Below are 23,106 nucleotides of genomic sequence, written 5' to 3'. Positions count from 1 at the left end.
TTCATTGTCATGTTCCTGCTATCTACTTAATATGTGTTAAATAAATATGTAATAGAATAAAGTGACGAACACACATATATTTTGATTATAGCTGCTAGTATTTATACCAGCATTTATTTATGTGTGTGTGTCATATGTGTGGTGTGATGTGTGTGGTAATATCTGGTGTGCTTTGATACCACTCATCTGTGTGTTTTCTTGATATGGAGTCTTTCAGTGAACACAGAGCTGCTGTTTTTGGTCAGAGCAGCTGACCAGTAAGTCCTAGCGATAAGCATGCCTCGCTACCCTGTCTGCTTATGTGGCTGCTGTGGAATCAAACTCAGGGCAAATCAGATGCTCTCGGGCCCTCATGCTTGTGCAACAAGTGCTTTTACGTGCCTCATACTTAAATAGGACTTAATGTCACTAGCACATGTGTGAGGGGTGCATGTGCCATGTATATGTGCATGATCACATGCATGTGGATGCAAGTGTGTGTGCGAACGCACATGAATGTAGAGGCCAGAGGTCAACATCAGATGTCTTCTAAATTGATCTCCATCATATTTACTCCAACAGAGTGTTTCAAGGAATCCAAAGCTCACCAATTTTGCTATTTCTGGCTAGCCAGCTTGCCTGTCTCTGCCTCCTCTCCAGGGCTAGGATTATAGACATGCATGCACCACCATACCCAGCATTTATGTGGAGTCGTGGGATCTGCACTCAGGCCCACGCATGCACAGCAAGTGCTTTACCTACTGAGCTATTTCCCTGGCCCTTTACTCTCTCCTAAGTTGGCCCCAATTTCTCTTACTAACAGGACATAGTGTCCCACATTTCATGACAACACTATGCAACCTTGACCAGTAAAAAGACCCTGAACTTGACTTGGCATGGTAGTGTATGCCTTTAATCCCAGTACTCGGGAGGCAAGAAGTAGGATGATCACTGAGACTTCAAGGCCAGCCTGGGACTAAAGAGTGAGTTCTAAGTCAGCCTGAGCTAGAGTGAGACCCTACCTCGAAAAAAACAATCAAAAAATATGCTGAACTTTAGGTATAGCTTCCAAATTAAAAGCAGGCAAACAAATTAGTATTTTTTAATTTAATTTAATTTATTTATTCTGAGATCTCTGCAGCTTACCTGGGGACGTCAAATGCCTATGACACCAGATGTCCAAGATACCACTTACCTGAGTGCCAGTGAGCTGTCTGAAGAATTCTCTATTAAGAGGATTTGAAAAACCTTTTACCTTCTTTTCTATTCACAAGAGGAGTTTCTTGCTGGATTGAATATGTTTTTCCACTCCTCTTTATTGTCCCACAATTGGATCAGAATGAAATGTAAATGTTTTAATAATTTATTGCAAATTTGCACAATTGATTTCCTTACCTGTAATTTTATTGGCTGATAGTGGGAATTTTCCTTGAAAGACCCATTTTCCAGTTGACAATTCTCAATCAGCCACATTAGAGAATTACAAATTGAATTTTGGTTCTGTGGTACATATTTATTCAATTGTCCAAGTACTCTTAAAGTAAAAGCCGTTAGCCTTCAAGATAAAATCAAGTAGATATTTAGAACACAGGCTCACACCTGCCTCTCTATTTACAGGGTGTTTCATTTCATATTAGTTTATTCTGTTAAAAGAAAATAAAAGATTGAAATATGCAATTCCATGTAAGTCATCACTTTACAAGTGACAAGGGAAGATATCTGGAAAACCTCCATTCAACAAGTGTGAACAGCACACCTGTGATTATTGCATTATTAGACAGCACACAAGTTAAAAGTTGATCTTTTTTTTTGAGGAAGGGTTTCACTCTAGCCTAAGCTGACCTGGAATTTACTGTGTACTCTCAGGGTGGCCTTGAACCCAGTGTTCCTCCTACTTCTGTCTCCCAAGTGTCTGGATAAGATGCATGTGCCACCATGGGTGGCTAAAAAAATGATTTTTGAGGGGTTGAAAAGATGGCTCAGCAGTTAAGACACTTGCTTACAAAGCCTAATGATCAGAGTTTGATTCCCCAGGACCCATATAAAGACAGATGCACAAAGTAGTACATGCATCTGGAGTTCATTGGCAGCAGCTGGAGGCCCTGGCATGCCTATTCTCTCTGTCTCCTCTCTATACCTCTCTGCTTGCAGATAAATTAATACAGTATCTTTACAAACTTGATTCTTGAGGACAAATGATTACAGGGTAATGTTAAAGGTAACAGAGGTGAAGCAAATAGTTTTGAGTCAAGGCACTGATCCATGAACACAAGACATGGAAGAGTAACATCACAGAATTCTACATTGTAACATGTGTACAGGATTCGGCCTCTAAATCCCTCTCCGAACCTTTTCCCAACTTCCCAGCGAGTGTTTATCTCACTTCCTCCTGAGCTCTTGCACTGACTCAGAACTTGGCACATGGCAAGGAAGCTCTAATGATCAGCACCACTCAGGCAAAAAGCAGCTCCATTTCCGCTACCGTCCATCATTCATCAATTCCTAACACCCAACAGCTCCACTCCAGCTCCACAGACCTCTTCAGTGCCCCTCCCACTTAACTTCACATTTTATTTTACTTTTGTTTTAACTTGTTTTAAAAATGCATCTACAGTGTTCTTTTTTTTTTTTTTTCAAGAAGTAAATCATGGGCTGGGTGTGGTAGCACATGCCTTTAATCCCAGCACTTGGGAAGCAGAGGTAGGAGGATCACTGTGAGTTTGAGGCCAGTCTGAGATTACATAGTGAATTCCAGGTCAGCCTGGGCTAGAAAACCCAAAAGGAAAAAAGAAGAGAGAAAGAAAGGAAGGAAGAAGGAAAGAAAGAAAGAAAGGAATCATATGACTCACAGATCCAAAAGTATAAATCCCCTCCACCATGTCTCAGGCAACTATTTTTACTATATGCTTCCAAATAGAAAATGTCAGGCCCCAAGAATACACAGAACTGCCCATATGTAGCTTATAGTCTGGGGGGGGGGGACAAATAAGCAAAGGAAGGGAATAAAGGAACAGAATGGGAAGGATATAAAATATTGGGTGGAGGTGGGTTGTAGTTTTAGATAGAATGATATAACAGGGGCCTCAATGAGAATGCAAGTTTTAGTAAAGATTTGAGCAAGTTAAGGAAGCCAGCTTTGCTAGTCTCTGGGGAGGAGCCTTACAGACTTACAATCAGTGCAAATGCCCTGGGGTGGAAGCATGCCTGGTGTGTTTGAGGGGCAGCGAGGAGACCACGGGACTCCAGGGAAGTGTAGGAGGGAAGGGCTTGGTCATATAGAGCTCCGGAAGCAACCATTTTGAATGCGGTGACCAAACACATTTTAACAGTCAACACTGTTTCTATGTTGAGTATAGCCCCAGGGGATCAAAGTGTGAAGTCAGAAGACTAAAGGAGGTTAGTACAACAACCCACACAGGAAGTTGGCTCTGACTAGAACTGTGCTGAGGTTGGTGAAAAGTAATCAAGTTCAGCGTCCATTGGCAAGTGGAGCAGAGCATAGTCGCCGGCTCAGATGTAGGTTATACAAGCAACCTAAGAGTGAAGAATGACTAGGATCTCAGCCTGGGCAAATGGAGGAGGGGCGTGCCCAGCATGCCTTTTACTCTTCAATGAATGAACCAACCACTGTATGAAAATGTGAGTTAAACCTGCCACTTACCAAGTGCTGGCACTGGCTCCCTTCCACATGCTGTAAGAATAGTCTGCGTTTCTGTAGGACATGATGCTCACCATCCCTAAGAGGAACCAGAGAAAACAACACAGCCCTTCACTTGACTCCACTTCTACTCAGAATGCCCCGGAGGGCAGTACACTTCCTGCGGTGTTGAGCAGAAAGCCTGGGCTCTGTGGCCAACACTGAACTTCTCAAAGGAAGTCTAGAAATGGCTTGAATTGGGAATCATCACATAAGAACATTCTGATCTCATCCACAGAGGAGGGAAGGCTCTGTGGAGTTTGGAAAACAGGTGTCCAGTGTTTTATCCAAGCACTTTTGGAAAGTTAAGCCAAAATGCTACAGAAGGAGTATTCACTTCCGTAGCAGCATCCATCTTATGATTTTTTGGGCTAAAATGCTTTTATAGTTAATCTTTTATATCATTCATAACAATGTAAATATTATACTAAAGTATTTTTTCTTCAGAAGTTGGGGCGATAGTTCCGTGGGTAAAGTGCTTGCTTTGCAAGCATGAGGGCCTGAGTTTGATACCCAGTCTCCATGTAAAATGCCAGGCATAGTGGCACGTGCCTGTAATCCCAGTGCTGGGAAGGCAGAGCTCACTGGCCAGCTAGTCTAGCCTAATTGGTGAGCTCTGGGCCAAAGGATGTTGATGGCATACCTGAGGAATAACGCCTGAAGTTCTCCCCTGGGCTCCACCTACATGTAAATGCACACACATCTTACACACGTATGAACATACATGCATGCATGTACATGCACCGCACATGTCAAGATTTGCTTAAATCATTAGACTGTTCTATAAAATAAATTTTACCTTCTTTTATTTTTTTCTTCAGATTCTGTTTTTCAATTAATGAATTCGGATGAAAAATATTCCAATGGTTTCCTGCTTCCAGATAGTGAAAGACATAGAATACTGGGACAATGCTCATCAGCTCTGCCTCAGCACTTCCCTTGGGCAGGTGGGTGAGGATATCGATGCCTTCCTTACTCAGAACTGTAGACAGGATTTCTCCCATGAGCAGTCCTAAAATAAGAACCAGGGAATTCTGACATGTTGGTGATACATTATTGCATTGTAAAGGTGGAGATCAGGAGACCTCCATTAAAAATATCACTTCTGCAACTGTCCTGGAGGGGAGGGAACTCCAGCTATGGCTTGACAGTGTGTTTTTACACTGCCTGTATATTGAAACTTAGTCATCAAGATGGTGTTAAAAGGTGGGGCTTTTTTCAGAGGTGATTACAGGGGTTTGGCCTCTCAAAAGTAGGATTCGTGACCTTATAAAAGATGTGTTGGGGGCTGGAGAGATGGCTTAGCGGTTAAGCGCTTGCCTGTGAAGCCTAAGGACCCCGGTTCGAGGCTCGGTTCCCCAGGTCCCACGTTAGCCAGATGCACAAGGGGGCGCACGCGTCTGGAGTTCGTTTGCAGAGGCTGGAAGCCCTGGCGTGCCCATTCTCTCTCTCTCCCTCTATCTGTCTTTCTCTCTGTGTCTGTCGCTCTCAAATAAATAAATAAATAAATAAATAAATAAATAAATGAATAAATAAATAAAAGATGTGTTGGGCCAGGCGTGGTGGTGCACGCCTTTAATCCCAGCACTCAGGAGGCATAGGTAGGAAGATCGCCGTCAGTTTGAGGCCACCCTGAGACTCCATAGTGAATTCCAGGTCAGCCTGAGCTAGAGTGAGAACTTATCTTGAAAAAAAACAAAAAAAATACAAAATAAAAAAGATGTGTTGGGGTGCTGTTCATCCCTCTAGGCATTTTTCCCTTCTACTCTTGGCCACATGATGATACAGTGACCAGGCAGGGCCCAGCCCTCACAGGACACAGAATTGTTACCACCCTGAGCTTGCACTGCCCAGCAAAAGCCAAAAGCCTGCCCTTGAACTGCAAAAGCCAAAAGCCTGCCCTTCCTAGTCTGTCATTACAGTAGCATAAGTGGACTTTCCTCCCTCAGGAATGGGACTTCAGCAACTCAGAGCTGGGCTTTCATGGCCATTTGCAGGCCATGAGGCCTCCTGTGGGGCAGGTCTGGCCACAAAGGAGGTGGAAAGTGCTTTCAGTCTTGAAGCAGCTGCATCCCATTTTAGAGAAGTGTTTGGGCTGGTAACAGACCCAAGTTCCCATCGTGGGAACATGATTTCCAATTAAATTAGGCCAATGGAAGAAGACAGTTGGAAAAGAGACCGTGTGTTTGAAGGTGGGGAGAGTGGAAGATTGGTTTCTCAAAGGCTAATTTATGCACACAAGAGCAGAAAGGTAGCGATAGAATAATGATGAGGATACTTGATTTTGAAATACAAAGTGAAATATATAATAAAAAATGAGAGTTTTAAATTTACCTTTTACACTCAAAATCCTTTTGACATTTGTTTTGGGGACCAAATCTAGTGGTATCCTATATGGGAATTCCTTTCGTCTCCTGGCCATACCTGTAATTTAAAACATGATTAGTTTTATATGGTCTAGTTAGGGGTAAATACTATTTGAAAATTATATAATATATTTTGCCACAGAACTTTTTAAAATAAGACTTTTCTGAGAACACTATTAACACTTTAGAAAAAAATCATGAAGGATTTTAATCAAATTCTAGGCTTGCATAGTCTTTAAAATTTTTTTTAATCTTTTAAAAATTTTTTTTTTTTGAGGTAGGGTCTCACTCTAGCCCAGGCTGACCTTGAATTCACTACAGAGTCTCAGAGTGGCCTTGAACTCACAGCAATCCTCCTACCTCTGCCTCCCGACTGCTGGGATTAAAGGCGTGTGCCACCACGCCTGGCTGTGTTTTTTATTTTTTTTTATGAGAAAGAATGAGAGAGGGAGAGAGAGAGAGAATGGGTACACCAGAGCCTACAGCCACTGCAACTAAACTCCAGACACATGTGCCACCATGTGCATCTGGCTTACATGGGTTATAGGGAATCAAAACTGGGTCCCTGTGTTTTACAGGCAAGCACCTTAACTGCTAAGCCATCTCTCCAGCCCTTGCAGTCTTCTAAAACAAAACACTGGGCTGGAGTGATGGCTCAGTGTTTAAGTGCTCTTCCTGTGCAAGCATGAGAACCAGAGAGGGTCTTAAACTACCAGTGTTCAAATCTGCAGATCCAGTATCAGTAATGAGACTGGATCAAAACAAGACCTGATGGAAGAGCAGTGGAGTGGAAAAGCCAACATTCAGCTCCAGCCACTGTACGCAAGAATGGTCCTGCTGAAGTGAACGCATGGAGTTCCATATCATTCATTCATGCATACATATGCACACACAGTACATCACTCTCTCTCTCACCACCCCCTAAACACTAAATTTGGTGGTAGTTTTCTGGTCATTATAAGATATGAAATGAATAGGTTATATCAGTTTTATCCACCAGGAAAGGCAGCATGCCATTTTTCCAAAGATAGCAAGTTGTTCCCAGGACCTAAATCTCAAAAAAACTGACATGCAATTTCTCAATTTATTTGCACTGGAAAGCATGAACTGAAGTTCTATCTTCCAGTCTAACTTAAACTCTTTCTCTGCATGCAGAATACCAATGCTAGATGCTTTTCTATTATAATCACTCCTTGTTTATGTCATTAAAGTGGTGTCATTTATCACTCCACTGAGTACCAAGCATTTTACTAAGCTCATTAAATACATAACTACATTGAATCCTGAGAACAATCTGTATACTGGACGTGGTGGTTTCATTCAGGTGTACCCCATAAACTTATTTGTTCTGTATACTTAGGTCCCCAGATGGTGGTAACTTGTCAATTGAAGCTTCCTGTTGGGGGCAGGCTTATGGGTGTTATAGCCAGCTTCCCCTTGCCTGTGTTTGGCACATTTTCTTCTTGCTGTGGTCCACCTTACGTTGGCCAGGAGGTGACGTCCACCCTCTGCTCATGCTATCACTCTCCCCTGACATCATGGAGCTTCCCCTCGAGTCTGTGAGCCAAAATAAACCCTTTACTCCCACAAGCTGCTCTTGGTCAGGTGTTTTCTGACAGCAACATGAAGCTGACTGCAACACTGGGTCTATTTTTATTGCTTAGTTTTATAGGTGAGGAAAATGGACATAGAAACTGGCTTAGTCAAGGCCACAAAACTAGTACAGGTGGTGATATGATCTGAGCTAAAGAGAGTTTACTGCAGTGCCCACTGTAGAGAATCCGACTCTAGCACTTAGAATGGTCTTTGCCAAATAGAAGATTTTTTTAAAGAGATATTTCTCAATTTAATGGGTAAGCTACATGGCTTTGCCAAAGATACGGGAATGTTCCTTAAGAAACTTCTTTCATTAAGCTGGGCATGGTGGCACATGCCTTTAATTCCAGCACTCAGGAGGCAGTGGTAGGAGGATCATAGTGAGTTTGGGCCAGCCTAGACTACATAGTGAATTCCAGGTCAGCCTAGATTAGAGTGAGGCCCTATCTTGAAATACCAAATAAAAATAAAAAAGAAACTTCTTTCATTGTTTCTTAACCCTTGATGAACATTGAGAGCATATTAAAATGAAGACATTTAAGAGGTTTGGAGTGGAGATGACAGGGCATAGGGCTCAGAAAGAGCTTACTATGTATGCAATAGTAAGCAAGGCACAACCTTGTATGCCTCGGTTTCCTCATTAGTTACATGGAGGTTTTCCTCAAAGAATTTTCAAGAGAGTAAAAATAATATAGACAAAGAAACTGGCATCCAGTTCATGTTCACTGCATGGTACTTATTACATGAATATTGTGAAAATCTAGAATTGATTCTCCATGTACTCCTTTGAGAACCTGCTCTTGACTATTTCAGTTCTTTTTGGCAACTCTTCTATCAGATGAGAGAGCTATAAAGTTAAAACTATGGTAGTCAATGTTAGCACCTGCTCCAAGCATGATAAAGGAGCCACTATGACATTACCTATGAAGGTCGGCTAGACAACATTTGAAAGTCAAATGCATAAAATCAATGGGGACAATATCCAGCAATGTTTTTGAAAACTAAGGGAAGAGGAAGATTTCTTAGAGTTCCCTCAAAGTAACCATAAGATTAAATTATGATAGACTTGAATATAAATAAGTACTGTTTAAAATTCATTAAGATTTGTTGTGGCTTAGAAAAATACATCCAAGGGCTGGAGAGATGCCTTAGAGGTTAAGGTGCTTGCCTGCAATGCCTAAGGACCCAGGCTCAACTCCCCAGAAACCATGTAAAGCAGATGCACAAGGTGGCATATGCACACAAGTTCATGCATGCACGCAAGGTGGCCACCTTGTGTGCAGAGCTTCTGGAGTTTGATTGCAGTGGCTAGATGCCCTGGTGTGCCAATTCTCTTTCTCTTTCATCCATAATTTTTTTAAAAGTAATAAAAAAATAAAAAGTAAAGTACATCCAAGACAAAAATCAAGAAGAAATGAAAAGTTCAAATAGAAATAGGAAAAGGTACAAAAATATTAAATAAGCATTGACAGGTCAGTGGCTATAATGGCTAATAACAATGTAATAAGAATAACAAGAATAACATAAATTTAAGAAAATTAATGAGACCACTTTATACCCAACAAAACTGCCACATTGTAGAAAGGTGAGTGATATTAACTGTTGGAGAGGATGTAAAGAAAAGAGAATTCACATGTGTTGCTATTGGAAGTGTAAACAGTACAGGCATCTTGAAGAGAACCACGGTAGAAGTATGATGTTAAGTATTTGTATGCACTTTGACCCATCTGTCTCTTTCCTGGATTTTTAATCCAAATAAATTTTGTTTATGGTACAGGGAATCTGTGGCTAGAAAATTAACAAAACCATAGGTAGGGCTGGAGAGATGGCTTAGTGGTTAAGTGCTTGCCTGTGAAGCCTAAGGACCCTGGTTTGAGGCTCAGTTCCCCAGGATCCACGTTAGCCAGATGCACAAGGGGGCATACGCATCTGTAGTTTGTTTGCAGTGGCTGGAGGCCCTGATGTGCCCACTCTCTCCCTCTCTCTCTGTCTCTCTTTCTCTCTGCCTCTTTCTCTCTCTGTTTGTCGCTCTCAATAAATAAATAAAAATTTTAAAAACATAGGTAATCATAATCTGAGACTTTAAAAATCATTTTACACATCTATGTGTGATATCATATACACATAGATATGTGTAGTAGTAGAGATTGAATGTAGGGCTTCACTCATACCAGGTAAGTCCTCTTCCCTGGAGCTGTACTCCTAGGCTCATATTCTGAAATTCTATGCAAGAAACAATGAATTAAAAATAGTGCATCATTTATTTAAAATTGAATATTGAGTTTATTTTTGTTTAGCATAGACTTAAAACTTATTATATAGAATAGGATCCACAACACAGTGTCTTTTATATGTATTAAAAATATATACATCTGGGCTGGGGAAGATGGCTTAGTGATTAAGCGCTTGCCTGTGAAGCCTGAGAACCCTGGTTTGAAGCTCGATTCCTCAGGACCCACGATAGCCAGGTGCACAAGGGGGCACATGTGTCTGGAGTTCGTTAGCAGTGGCTGGAGGCCCTGGTATGTCCATTCTCTCTGTCTACCTGCCTCTTGCTCTCTCTGTCTGTCGCTCTAAAATAAATAAATAAAAATAAACAAAAAATTTAAACACATATATATATATATACATACATATATGTGTGTATATATATATATATATATATATATATATATATATATATATATATCTATCTCAAACCACTGATGATGGTGTGCCAGGGAGCAAAGAGAGAGAGATCTATGCACATGAGATGACACAGGCTGCTCAGGGAAAAAGGGTGGAAACTAAAAACAACAGCCAGTCTTGAATACCCAGTCTCATTTTAAGGTGAGATCACAATTTTTTTTTTTTTTTTTTTTGGTTTTTCGAGGTAGGGTCTCACTCTAACCCAGGCTAGCCCTGGAACTTACTATATGTAGTCTCAGGGGTTGAACTCAAACTCATGGCGATCCTCCTACCTCTGCCTCCCAAGTGCTGGGATTAAACGCATGTGCCACCATGCCTGGTTGGAGATCACAAATTTTTTTATGTGTATGTACACATGTGTAAAATATGCTTATACATACATGAGCACACGTGTGTGCACGCAGGCACATGGAGGCCAGAAGTTGGTCGAGTGTCTTCCTCAATATCTTTCCATTATATTTTTAAAATTTTATTTGTTTATTTATTCATTTTGGTTTTTTGAGGTAGGGTCTTGCTCTAGCCCAGGCTGACCTGGAATTTGCTATGTAGTCTCAGGATGGCCTTGAACTCTCCGCAATCCTCCTACCTCTGCCTCCCAAGTGCTGGGATTATAGGTGTGTTCCACCAATGCTTGGCTCTCCCTCTTTTTTTTTTTTTTTTTTTTTTTGAGGAAAGATCTCCCATTGAAGCCAAATCTCCCTGAGGAGGCTAGACTGGCTGTCCAACAAGCCCTGGGGGTTCTCCTGCCTCTTCCGCTTTGTTGAGATGACATGCATGCACTGCCATGCCTGGCTTCTACATGGGCATTGGGGATGAGAACTCAGGTCCTCATGTTTACATGGCAATTTACAGGCTGAATCATCTCCCCAGCTCTAAATTTTAGTTAGTTATGCTTTACAGTTTGTTCTGAGACCTTGTTCTTCCTCACTAATATGTGTTTCAGATTTCTTTTAACATTATTGTCTGTTTACTTTCCCAAATACATCTTATGCCTTGTTAGAAACTTAATTTAAAAAAATATTTTATTTGGGACTTCCGGCCAAGATGGCAACCGCCCAACTGCACCACACATCCCTGGGAAAGAAATGCAAGTCATTAAGGGTTCATTGGGTAGGTTGCCAGTGGGAGGGCACAGAGGGGACAAAAAGGGAATCACTGAATCCCTCGCTTGTAGGTAACCCACCAGTCCAACAATCTCCCCTAAGCAGCTGCCTTATCCACAGTCCCAGCTTCAGGACACCCCTGCACTTACAGGAGGAAAGGGGACCCAGGCCAACATAGTTACACTTTCTTCACTGCACAGGGGCTATCGCCCTGTTACCCCCACCCACGCAGGCCCGTGGGTAGGCTCTGCCTGCTGGCCTGCTGGAGCTCAGGCTCCTTTGGTCCATTTGTCTGCCACATGCAAGCTGTGCACCGCTGATCCCCACTTGTGCAAGCTTCGCCTGCTCCGCTCATTTGCCCACTTACTGCTCCGGCTGCCGCCCATTCATGCACAAACCCAGGCCCATTCCACCTGCCCGCGTGAGTCAGGCTCACTCTGCCTGTGGGTCTGCACCAGCTCAGGTGCAAGACCCTCCCTGTCTCGCAGGCTGACCACCAGTGTCCTGTTGCTGGTGAGCTCAGACTGCTTCTGGGTCCCATGCACGAGTTTAGGCTGCTTCAGTGCTTGGTACTTCAGTGTCCCTGCGAGCCTGAGCACTGGCAGCTTTGGCACATCACCACATGAGAGCTGAGGCAACTTTGGTGCCCCCTGCCATTCAGGAGATCAGGGTGCTCTGGCATTGTGCTAAATGAGAGCTCAGACTGCTTAGCATCCACCTCAGGCTGCTTCAGCTTCCCACTGTGCTTGAGCTCAGGCTGGCCCATCCACCCATGTGTTAGCACAAGACCACTCAGTCCATCTGCTTGCTTGCTGGCTAGCCCAGGCCAGCTCCCCCAAGAGGCACCACTTCCCCTGCCCATTGAGACAACAGTCCTACTCTCCCTTCCCATACACTGTGATGGGCAGGCCACAGCACAAAAGAAATAACATGAAAAATCAAATGCAAGAAAATCCAGTTATATCACCCACTCCTACAATGAGCATCTCTAATCAAAACATAGAAGAGTCATTAGGATCAGAACACCAAAATGAAGCTATGAGCAATGCAACCCTGACCAAGTTCCTGGTAGAACTTGCAGAAAAACAACAAAGGACTGATAATCGTGTGGATGCTGCCATCTCTAAACTAGACCAAATAGATAAGAAAATGGAAGGAGTTCAAAGACAGTTAAGAGATATGAAGGAGACTGACAAAAAAGAGGATCTCAAAAAAGAGCTGGCAATGCTAAATGAAGACATAAAGAAATGCAAGGATGAATTCTAAGAAGCATCAAGAAAATCAGAAAATGATGTGAATAGGGAGCTTGACAGAGGGATGGAAACTATACATAGAAAAGTAGTAGAAAATGCAAACCTAATTGAACAAGTCCAAAACTCTCTAGGAGCTCTCAAGAATAGAGTCAGCCAGGTGAAGGTTAGAAACTCAGATTTGGAAGACAAGCTGGATGAAACAGTGCAAGAGTTCAAAAGTTTCAATAAGTTCAAAAATTTCTGTGAACAGAATCATGAGGGAATTGTGTGACACCCGTAAACATCCTAATATCAGGATTATTGGAATACCAGAAGAAGAAATTCAGACCAAAGGCATGGAGAATTTATTTAACAAAATAATTGAAGAAAACTTCCCCACTCTCTCAAAATAAAGGCCAATCAAGATACAGGAAGCTAACAGAACTCCAAAGGAGAAACTCTCCAAGATATATTGTCATTAAGACTCTAAACACCAAAGAGAAAATCCTAAAAGCAGCTAGGGAAAAACAGCACATCACTTTTAAGGTAACCCCATCAGAATTACTTCAGATTTCTCAATGGAAACCCTGAAAGTGAGAAGGGCCTGGAATGAGACACTGCAAAGTCTAAAAACCTATGACTTCCAACCCAAACTACTCTACCCAGCAAAAATATCCCTCATAATAGATGACTAAAGAAAAACTTTCCATGACAAAACTCAGCTTTACAATTATATGAACACAAAACCAAGCCTACAGAGAATATTTCAGGAAATTCTCCACACAAAAGAATCAAATAATCAAACTCAAATGCCGACAAGAAGCAGATCACAATGACAAAATTCAGAGAAAGCACAAAAAACTTCAAAGTCCATGAAAACACCAAACCACATATACCAACACAATATGGCAGGGATTAAGTCAAACTGCACAGTCATTACCCTAAATATTAATGGCCTTGATTCATCCATCAAGAGACACAAGCTAACAGGATGGATCAGAAAATTAGACTCCTCAATCTGTTGTCTTCAAGAAACCCACCTCACCACTAAAGACAGACACCTTCTCAGGGTGAAAGGATAGAAAACAATATTCCAAGCAAACAGGAATAAGAAACAAGCAGATATAGCTATATTAATATTGGATAAAATAGGCTTCAAACCAAAAATAATCAAAAAAGACAAAGAAGGCTACTTCCTACTCATCAAGAGAACGATCCATCAAGAGGATAACACAATCATAAATCTGTATGCACCAAACACAGGGGCACCACAATTTATAAAGCAAATCCTACTTGACAATAAAATAGAAATAACCATCAACACCATCATAGTTAGGGGCTACAATATACCATTATCAGTAATAGACAGATCATCCAAACAGAAACTCAACAGGGAAGTAAGAGAGCTCAACAAAACCATATATCAGCTAGACCTAATGGACATGTACAGAACATTCTAACCCAAATCCACAGACTACACATTCTTCCCAGCAGCCCATGGAACGTTCTCTAAAATAGATCATATACTGGGTCACAAAGCCTGCCTCTATATATTCGGGAAGATTGACATAATTCTCTGCATGATATCAGATCACAATGCTATATTGTTAGAAAGTAACAAAAAAAGACCCACCAAGAATCCCATCAGCTCCCAGAAACTGAATAGCACACGTTTAAACAATAAATGGATAGTGGACAAAATAAAAATGAAATTGCAAAATTTCTAGAAATGAATGACAATGAGAAAACATCATACCAAAATTTATGGGACGCAATGAAGGTGGTCCTTAGGGGAAAATTCATAGCACTAAATGCCTTCATAATAAAGATAGAGAGATCCCAAAGCAATAACCTAACCATCCACCTAAAGGCACGAGAAAAGCAAGAAAAATCCAACCCAAAAAGCTCCAGAAGAAAAAAAGTAATTAAGGTCAGAGCAGAAATTAATGAATTGGAAACTAAGAAAACAATTAAGAAAATTGACAAAACAAAGAGCTGGTTCTTTGAAAAACATAAACAAGATTGACAAACCCCTGGCCAATTTGATCAAGCAAAAAAAAAAAAAAACAAAAAGAAAGAAAGAAAAAAGAGATTCTTCAAATTAACAAAATTCAAAATGAAAAAGGACATAAGTGAAATTGGGAGAATCATCAGGACTTATTTCAAAAACCTCTACTCCACAAAACTGGATAATGTGGAGGAGATGGATAAATTCCTGGACACATACCATCTATCAAAGCTAAACTCAGAGCAGATTAATCTCTGAAACAAACCTATCACACTCATTGAGATTGAAAACATAATAAAATGAAAAAAACCTCCCCCAAAAGAAGAATCCAGGACCGGATGGCTTCTCAGCTAAATTCTATTAAAACTTCATGGAAGAACGTCTAAACCAATATTCCACAAACTGTGCCACACAATTGGAGAACAGGGAAAGCTACCCAACTCCTTCTGTGAAGCTAGTATAACCCTAATTCCAAAACTAGGCAGAGATGCCACAAGAAAAGAAAACTACTGGCCTATTTCCCTGATGAACTTAGGTGAAAAGTTCCTGAACAAAATCCAACAACACATCAAAAGCATTGTCCCCCTTGATCAAGTGGGATTCATCCCAGGAACATAGGGGTGGTTCAACATATGGAAATCTGTCAATGTAATACACCACATAAATAAGGTTAAGCACAAAAACCACATGATCATTTTGATAGACACAGAAAAGGCCTTTGACAAAATACAACATCTCTTCATGATCAAAACATTGGAGAGAATTGGCATGGCTGGTTCATATCTTTTTTTTTTTTTTGAATACTTAGAAAAAAAGAGTCCTGTTTTTAATAAAGAAGATTTTAGAAGGATTTGTTAGAATTGTAAAACTTGAAGATCTCTTACTGTACAAAGCTGTGTTACATATCTGGGAGGCACCTAAGTTGATGATGAATGTTCAACTACATGTTAGAGACAAGAAAAGTGCCTGCACTTTCCACATCCTTGAACAAGATTTAAAGGCATAATATATGAGCCATTATGTTAGCTGCTTGTTCTTTTTTTTAGGAGCACATATAGATTTACATAGTTTAAAAGGTATGGTTGCTCTAGATGGAACAAACATATCTGTATCTTTCCCTGTTCTCTACCATCACAACTTCCTAATCTAATGTAATTTTCATTCAATGTAGCTATGTTTTTCCGTACATCCAAGAATTTAGAAGCCAACTGACGCTTCTTTATATGTTGTTTTCTATGTCAGACATGGTCCTGAGCATCTCCTACCATATCTATATGTTTTTTTTTTAATTTAATTAATTAGTTTTCTTTTCAGTGAATACAGGCAGTTTGGTACCATTATTTAGGCTCATCTGTGATCTACCCCCTCCCATTAGACCCTCCTTGTTAATGAAAATGGGTCATGCATTGTGGAGTTAGCCCCCAGTTATTAGTATGATAAATGTCTCTGCAAATCATGACCCAACATGTAACTCTGACATTCTTTTTTTTTTTTTTTTTAAATGGGCATGCTGGGGCCTTCAGCTGCTACAAATGAACTCCAGATGCATGCGACACTTTATGCATCTGGCTTATGTGGGTACTGGGGAATTGAACCTTGGTCCTTTGGCTTTGCAGGCAAGTGCCTTAACCACTAAGCCATCTCTCCAGCCACTCTGACATTCTTTCCGCCCCCTCTTCCGCAAGATTTCCCTGAGCCATGTTGGGTTCATTTTTGGTCTGCTTCAGTGCTGAGGTGTTGGGGGCCTCTGAGGCTTTGGCTCTCTGATTTGGTAGGAGTTGATTTTTCTCTGCGTTGATCTCCTTCCCCTTTGTGCTGGTATCCGGTTCACAGGAAAACATCACCCTTACTTAGAGAGTCAGTCCCCAGACAGTCAGCGTGTCTAATGCCAGAAGGTGCTACATAGGCGACTGGGGGATATGACCAAGATCTGTCCAAGCAACACATTGTTTAACCTAATTAGGAACAAATAACCGGATGTGATATCCACACAAGTGCAATAGTGGTACACAGCCATGGTGAGGAATCAATTGCTCTTGATTTGGCTAACTGATCCACTCAGTGGTATTAGACCCTTAGCTGGAGCTGGGAAACAAGTCAGAACCATACCCAAACACAAGCCCACTCTACAATATCAAGCTACCATCAATCATGGGGTATAAGAGGGCCTACACCTATCAAACTGTCTATCAAAAAAGTAAGTGTTATCTCAATTTTCCGGGTGCTAACTTATTCTCCGTTGGAGAATCTGCTTCTCTTTTCCAGATAGATGCAGATCCTAAGAAGAGAGCTGCCCCAACATACCTCAAAAGGGGCCCAACTGAAACTAAGGACATATCTTAACATTATAAAGGTAATATACAAAGCTCTTAAGGCCCAAATAATATTTAATGGAGAGAGACTGGGGGAATTCCCATTGAGATCAGGAACAAGACAGGGTTGCCCACTCTCACCTCTGCTCTTCAATATAGTACTGGAAGTCCTAGCTCAAGCAATAAGACAGGAGAAAGAAATAAAAGGGATACAATTTGGAAAGGAAGAAGTTAAGTTAGCTCTGTTCACTGATGACATGATTGTATATGTAAGAGTCCTGAGAGACTCCATCCCAAAATTCCTGAAGGTGATTAACTCCTATAGCAAAGTAGCAGGATACAAAATCAATGCACAAAAATCAGTAGCCTTTCTATATGCAAATGACAAAGATACAGAGAAAGAAATAAGGGACATGGTACCATTTTTAATAGCAACAACAACAACAAAATACCTTGGAATAATATTAACCAAGGAAGTGAAAGATCTATACAATGAAAACATAAAAATGCTCAAAAAGGAAATTGAGGAGGACTTGAGAAAATGGAAAGACCTCCCATGTTCCTGGATAGGCAGAATTACCAGGCAATCCTCCCAAAGGCAATATACAGATTTAATGAAATTCCAATTAAAATCCCAACATTCTTCTTCACAGAAATAGAAAAAAAAATGATCTCAAATTTCATATGGAAAAGCTGAAGGCCTCAGATATCCAAGCATATCCTCAGCAAAAGAAATACCTCTGGAGGCATCACCATACCTGATCTAAAGCTATATTACAAAGTCATAGTAATAAAAACAGCCTGGTACTGGCATAAAAACAGGAGTATAGACTAATGGAATAGAATTGAGGACCCGGACTTTGGGTCAAGCCACTACAGCTACTTGATATTTGACAACGGCCCTAACAATACAGGCTGGATAAAAGATAGCATCTTCAACAAATTGTGCTGGACAAATTGGATAACCATACGCAGGAAATTGAAACATCTCACCATGCACTACACTCAAGTCCAAATGGATCAAAGACCTCAATATAAGGCCAGAAACTCAGCTACTACTGGAAGAAAATTTAGGAAGTACTTTCCATGATATAGGAATGGAAAAAGACTTCCTGAACAAAACCCCAGTAGCTCATGATCTTAAACAGTCACTCAACAAATGGAATCACATGAAGCTGAAGAGTTTCTTTACAGACAAGCAAACAATAAGCAAAGCCAATAGATTACCCACAGAATGGGAGGAAATATTTGCTGAATATCCAACTGACAGAGGCCTAATCTCTAGAATCTACAAAGAACTCAAAAACCTAAACAATAAAAAGTCAAACAACCCACTCATAAAATGGGGCAAAGATCTGGACAGGCAGTTCACAGAAGAAGAAATACAAGAGGCAAACACACACTTAAGAAAATGTTCATTCCTAATCATCAGGGAAATGCAAATTAAAACAACTATGAGATTTCACCTTACCCCAGTAAGGATAGCAAACATAAAAAATTCAAATGAAAATAAATGCTGGCAAGGAGGTGGAGAATTAGGAACCCTCATCCACTGTTGGAGGGAATGTAAGATGGTATAACCACTTTGGAAAGCAATATGGAGACTCCTGAAAAAGCTGACTATAGCGTTACTAACAGACCCAGCTATTCCCTTACTGGGCATGTACCCTAAAACCTTTAAACCACAGTCCAGAGAGATTTGCTCAACCATGTTTATAGTGGCTCAATTTGTAATAGCTAAGAGCTGAAGTCAACCCAGATGTCCATCACTAGAAGAATGGATAACTAAGATGTGGCATATCTACACAATGGAATTCTACACAGAAGTAAGAAAAAATGACACAAAAAATGGTTGAACCTGGAACAGATCATTCTCAGTGAACTTACCCAATCACAGAAAGATAACTGCTGCATAGTCTCACTCATCTATAGCACCTAACCTGAATCTACCCAAGATGTTGACATATCCAGCAAGCATCTTGAGGACTAGACAATACAGTGGATGGGGAGGGAGGAGAGGGCAAAGGAAGAGGTGGGAGACACAAATCTAGACCCAAACGGCAATGGTACCATAATATTCTATATCCTAAAAGGCAGACCAAATGGCTGAACCTTCACCAGGCCCTTAAAAGGAATACCTGAGCCACAAGACACTGGAGAGGGTATAATGAAGACTGACCTTAATCTTCTACAGCTTTCTCTCTCTCTCTCTCTCTCTCTCTCTCTCTCTCTCTCTCTCTCTCTCTCTCCTCTTTCTAACTCTTTTATATTAGTTATCTTTTTCTTCCTTTTCTTGAACTCTTTTATATTAGTTATCTTTTTCTTCCTTTTCTTGGAGGGCACTGACTTGTTCTCCCAGTACCAGCATGTGGCTATCATCCACAATGAGCTTTTGATCAGAGAGATCTACAAAGTTTCCTAAAAGAAAGACAGATTTCTGTCAGAGTACTTGATAACCCACCAAAGGTTAGTGGTAAGACCCTACTGCTGAAGATAGCATATGTGGTTGACACATAAAATGGAATGATATGGCTGGAAGCTGGAAGAGAGTCAGTCCACAGATAGTCAGCGCATCTAGTGCCAGAAGGTGCTACCTGGGTGACTGTGGGAAAATGACCAATATCTGTCCAAGCAACTCATGGTCTAATCTACTTAGTAGCAAATAACCTTTTGTGTTGCTCACACAAGTACAATAGTGGCACACTGCCATGGTGGGAAACCAATTGCTTTTGATTTGGCTAACCAATCCCCTCAGTGGAACGGGTTCATGGCAGGAGCTGGGAAACAAGTGAGACCCATATCCAAACATGAGCCCGCTCTCCATTATCAAGCTACCACCAATCATGGGCTACAAGAGGGCCTACAACTATTAAATTCTCTATAAAAAAATAAGGGTTATCCCATTTCTCTGGGATAACTTTACTCTCCGTTGGAGAATCTGCTTCTCTTTCTCAGATACACTCAGATCCTAAGGAGAGAACCACACCATCATACCTCAAAAGGGCCCCAGCTGAAACTAAGAATAATTGGTGAAACAAGCAAGGGTGCTGTTTTCTTGTGAACTGGGAACAAGCACAAGGGTGAAGGAGATCAACACAGAGAAAAATCATCTCCTACCAAATTAGATATCCAGAGACACAGAGACCCCAACACCTCATCACTGAAGCAGACCAAAAATGAACCCAATATGGCTCAGGAAAATTTTGTGGAAGAGGGGGCAAAAAGAATGTCAGAGCCACACGTTGGGTCATGATACACAGAGACATGTCTCCTACCCATAACTGTGGGCTAACTCCACAATGCATGACCCATATACCTCAACAAGGAGGGGCCACGGGGAGGGGGTAGGACATGGATGAGCTTAAAAATGGCACCAACTTGATTGTATTCATTGTGTGCAAAACTAATTAATAAAAAAGTAATAATAATAGAAAAAATATTTTATTTATTTTAGAGAAAGAGACAGATAGAGAGAATGCATGTACCAGGGCCCCTAGCCACTGCAAATGAGCTCCAGATGCATGCAGTATCTTGTGCATATGGCTTACATGGGTATTGGGAAATTGAGCCTGGGTCCTTAGGCTTCACAGGCAAGCACCTTAAGTGCTGAGCCTTCTCTCCAGTCCTACAAACTGAATTCTGTTAAGCATCACTTGGGGATAGCAATTTCAATATGTACATGTTGGAAGCACTTACTAACATCTTGGGAAAAGCCTAAAGAGCATTGTCACTTTAACTCTCTTAGCTCTCTAGAAGGCAATAGGGCTGCCTAAGTCTGGGTTGCTGAAGGTAATAAAGAAAAAAAATTATGTTACAAAGCTAGGAAAAAGCACTGGGGGGGGGGTTTCTGGTGCTGGGGACTGAATCCAGGATCTTATGCATGCTAGGCAAGGGATCCACCACTAAGCTACATTTCCAGAACTGATTTTTTTTTTGTTTTTGTTTTTTTTTTTGGTTTTTCAAGGTAGGGTCTCACTCTAGCCCAGACTGACGTGGAATTCACTATGGAGTCTCAGGGTGGCCTCGAACTCACAGTGATCCTCCTACCTCTGCCTCCCAAGTGCTGGGATTAAAGGCGTGTGCCACCACGCCCAGCTTCAGAACTGATTTTTTAATTCTGGTGTATGTATGTGGGGTGCATGCAGGTATGCATGTTATATGAGTGAGTGCATGTGTGTGCATGTAGGAAGAGGTTGGTGTCAGCTGTCCTTAATTGCTCTTCACTTCATTTTAAAAATTATTTATTTGAGAGAGAGAGAAAAGAAGAAGAGGAGGAGGAGGAAGAGGAGGAGAAGGAAGAAGAAGAGGAAGAAGAAGAAGAAGAAGAAGAGGAGGAGGAGGGAGGGAGAAGAATGGGCTCACCAGGGCCTCTAGCCACTGCAAATGCACTCCAGACACATGTGCTACCTTCTGCATCTGGTTTACGTGAGTACTGGGGAATCGAACCTGGGTCCTTAGGCTTCACAGGCAAGTGCCTTAACCACTAAGCCATCTCCTGTAGCCTTGCTTCACTTTTTGAGACACTGTCTCTCATTGGACCTGGAGCTCACTGATTCAGCTAGACTAGCTAGCCAGTGAGCCCTAGATCTGGTATTAAAGGCATGCCCCATAAAACCTGACATTTCACATGGGCTCTGGGGATCTGAACTCAGTTCCTGATGTTTACATAGCACTTTACTCACTGAGCCATCTCCACAGCCCTGAGACTAGAATTTCTTCTAATCCAAAGAACTTATGACCCTGATGTTGACACCTCAGAGTAAGTGCTTTTTTTACTAAGCTGTTTGCAGTAATGTAGAGACAAATGAAGGAGAAACCAAGGTATACAATGAATCTGAGACTCACAGTGGTCCTTTGTGAGGACATATGCATGAAGGAAAATGAGAGTATCTATGCACATAGATGAATTTTTCTTCTTATAACTCCTTATTCATCTCTGTGATATGATTTGAAAGGTAAAAATTAATAATACTTTGCTTTCCTATAAGAAATGACACTCGAATATACTGGTCTTCATTTGTAGACAAATGGCTTTTCCTCTATATCACTGAAGGCGTGGATAAACAGTAAGATGAATTGTAACCATTTAATAAGATTGATAGCACTATGTCTTGTTCAAAAGAAAAGAATTACTAATGGAGCACATTTAAATTTCATAATATAAACTATATTTAGACCTTGATTCATTACTGAAATGTTTGCACAGTTATTACACTAAGGAGATTTGCAATCTCTCAGTTGTGGGAAAAGCAGGGAAATAGGAGTGACAGAGGAATGGATTTGTAAGGTGATTTATCAATATTAGCCTGTTCTCAAATGATGCATGTTAAAGAGTTATGTAAATAGATTTTACTCAGGTGTTCTTTGGACTTTTGGTCTTATAATAAAATGTTATAAATTGCTGTGATGGATAGAGTACAATCTATGAGGGAAGTCATGCAATTTTTTTGCTTGATGTATGTTTAAAAATAATAGAATTATCTTTGGTCTCAATCATTATAACACAACAAATGTTATTCAGAAGGGCAATAATTTAAGAAGGTAGTATATCTCATTTGATATGCATAGCACTTTGAAAGATTTTTTTTAAGTTATGAATAGACTTAATTAATTTATTCAGCAAAAGACAGCATATAAAATTCAAAATCATTTTTCCTACCATAAATTCCCTTTGGGTCCAGAGTAACACCAGCATAATTTTCCCTTCTGACACCTTCTGGCTAAAGTAAAAAAAAAAATGCAGAAAACATTCAGTTACAGACATAATTGTGTTTATATGACTTGTATTCCTTGGTTCAACTATTTTTCTAGGCTTCTTCCCCTATTAATTTTTTCCCTCTGGCAAAGGCAAGCTCTGTGTAAATGCTTACATGCCCATATGCAATGATAAGATTTTTGGCTGCATGAATATTTTGTGGATGTGTGTATGTATGTGATGTGTGTGCACATGTGTCTGTGTGGGAATGCATGGACATAAGAGGACAAGTTTGGGTGTCACATTGGTCCTCATTTTCCACCTTAACTGAATCAGGGTCTCTCATTGTTCAGTGCTGCATTTGCCAGAGTAGCTGCCTACTTTTCACCTTAGGTATGGTGGGATTGTGGAAGCCCACTGTGGAGTCCAG

At 40.8% G+C, this 23,106-nt stretch overlaps 1 protein-coding gene across 1 annotated transcript in view; it reads right to left on the bottom strand.

Annotated features, from left to right (window-relative positions):
• Positions 1-23,106, bottom strand: part of C5 (complement C5) — a 137,362-nt gene that overhangs the window by 54,226 nt on the left and 60,030 nt on the right. Inside the window, exons 22-26 of the mRNA XM_004662753.3 lie at positions 22,641-22,701; positions 6,011-6,100; positions 4,476-4,688; positions 3,641-3,716; positions 1,375-1,534 (exon numbers count right to left, since the gene is read on the bottom strand). Coding sequence (XP_004662810.2) covers positions 1,375-1,534; positions 3,641-3,716; positions 4,476-4,688; positions 6,011-6,100; positions 22,641-22,701 — 600 coding nt within the window. The remainder of the gene's footprint in view (positions 1-1,374; positions 1,535-3,640; positions 3,717-4,475; positions 4,689-6,010; positions 6,101-22,640; positions 22,702-23,106) is intronic.

Source organism: Jaculus jaculus, chromosome 1 (assembly GCF_020740685.1).
Source record: "Jaculus jaculus isolate mJacJac1 chromosome 1, mJacJac1.mat.Y.cur, whole genome shotgun sequence".
Lineage (NCBI taxonomy): Eukaryota > Metazoa > Chordata > Mammalia > Rodentia > Dipodidae > Jaculus > Jaculus jaculus.
Note: the sequence above shows the minus strand (reverse complement) of the source record. Positions and strands in the feature narration are given on the sequence as shown.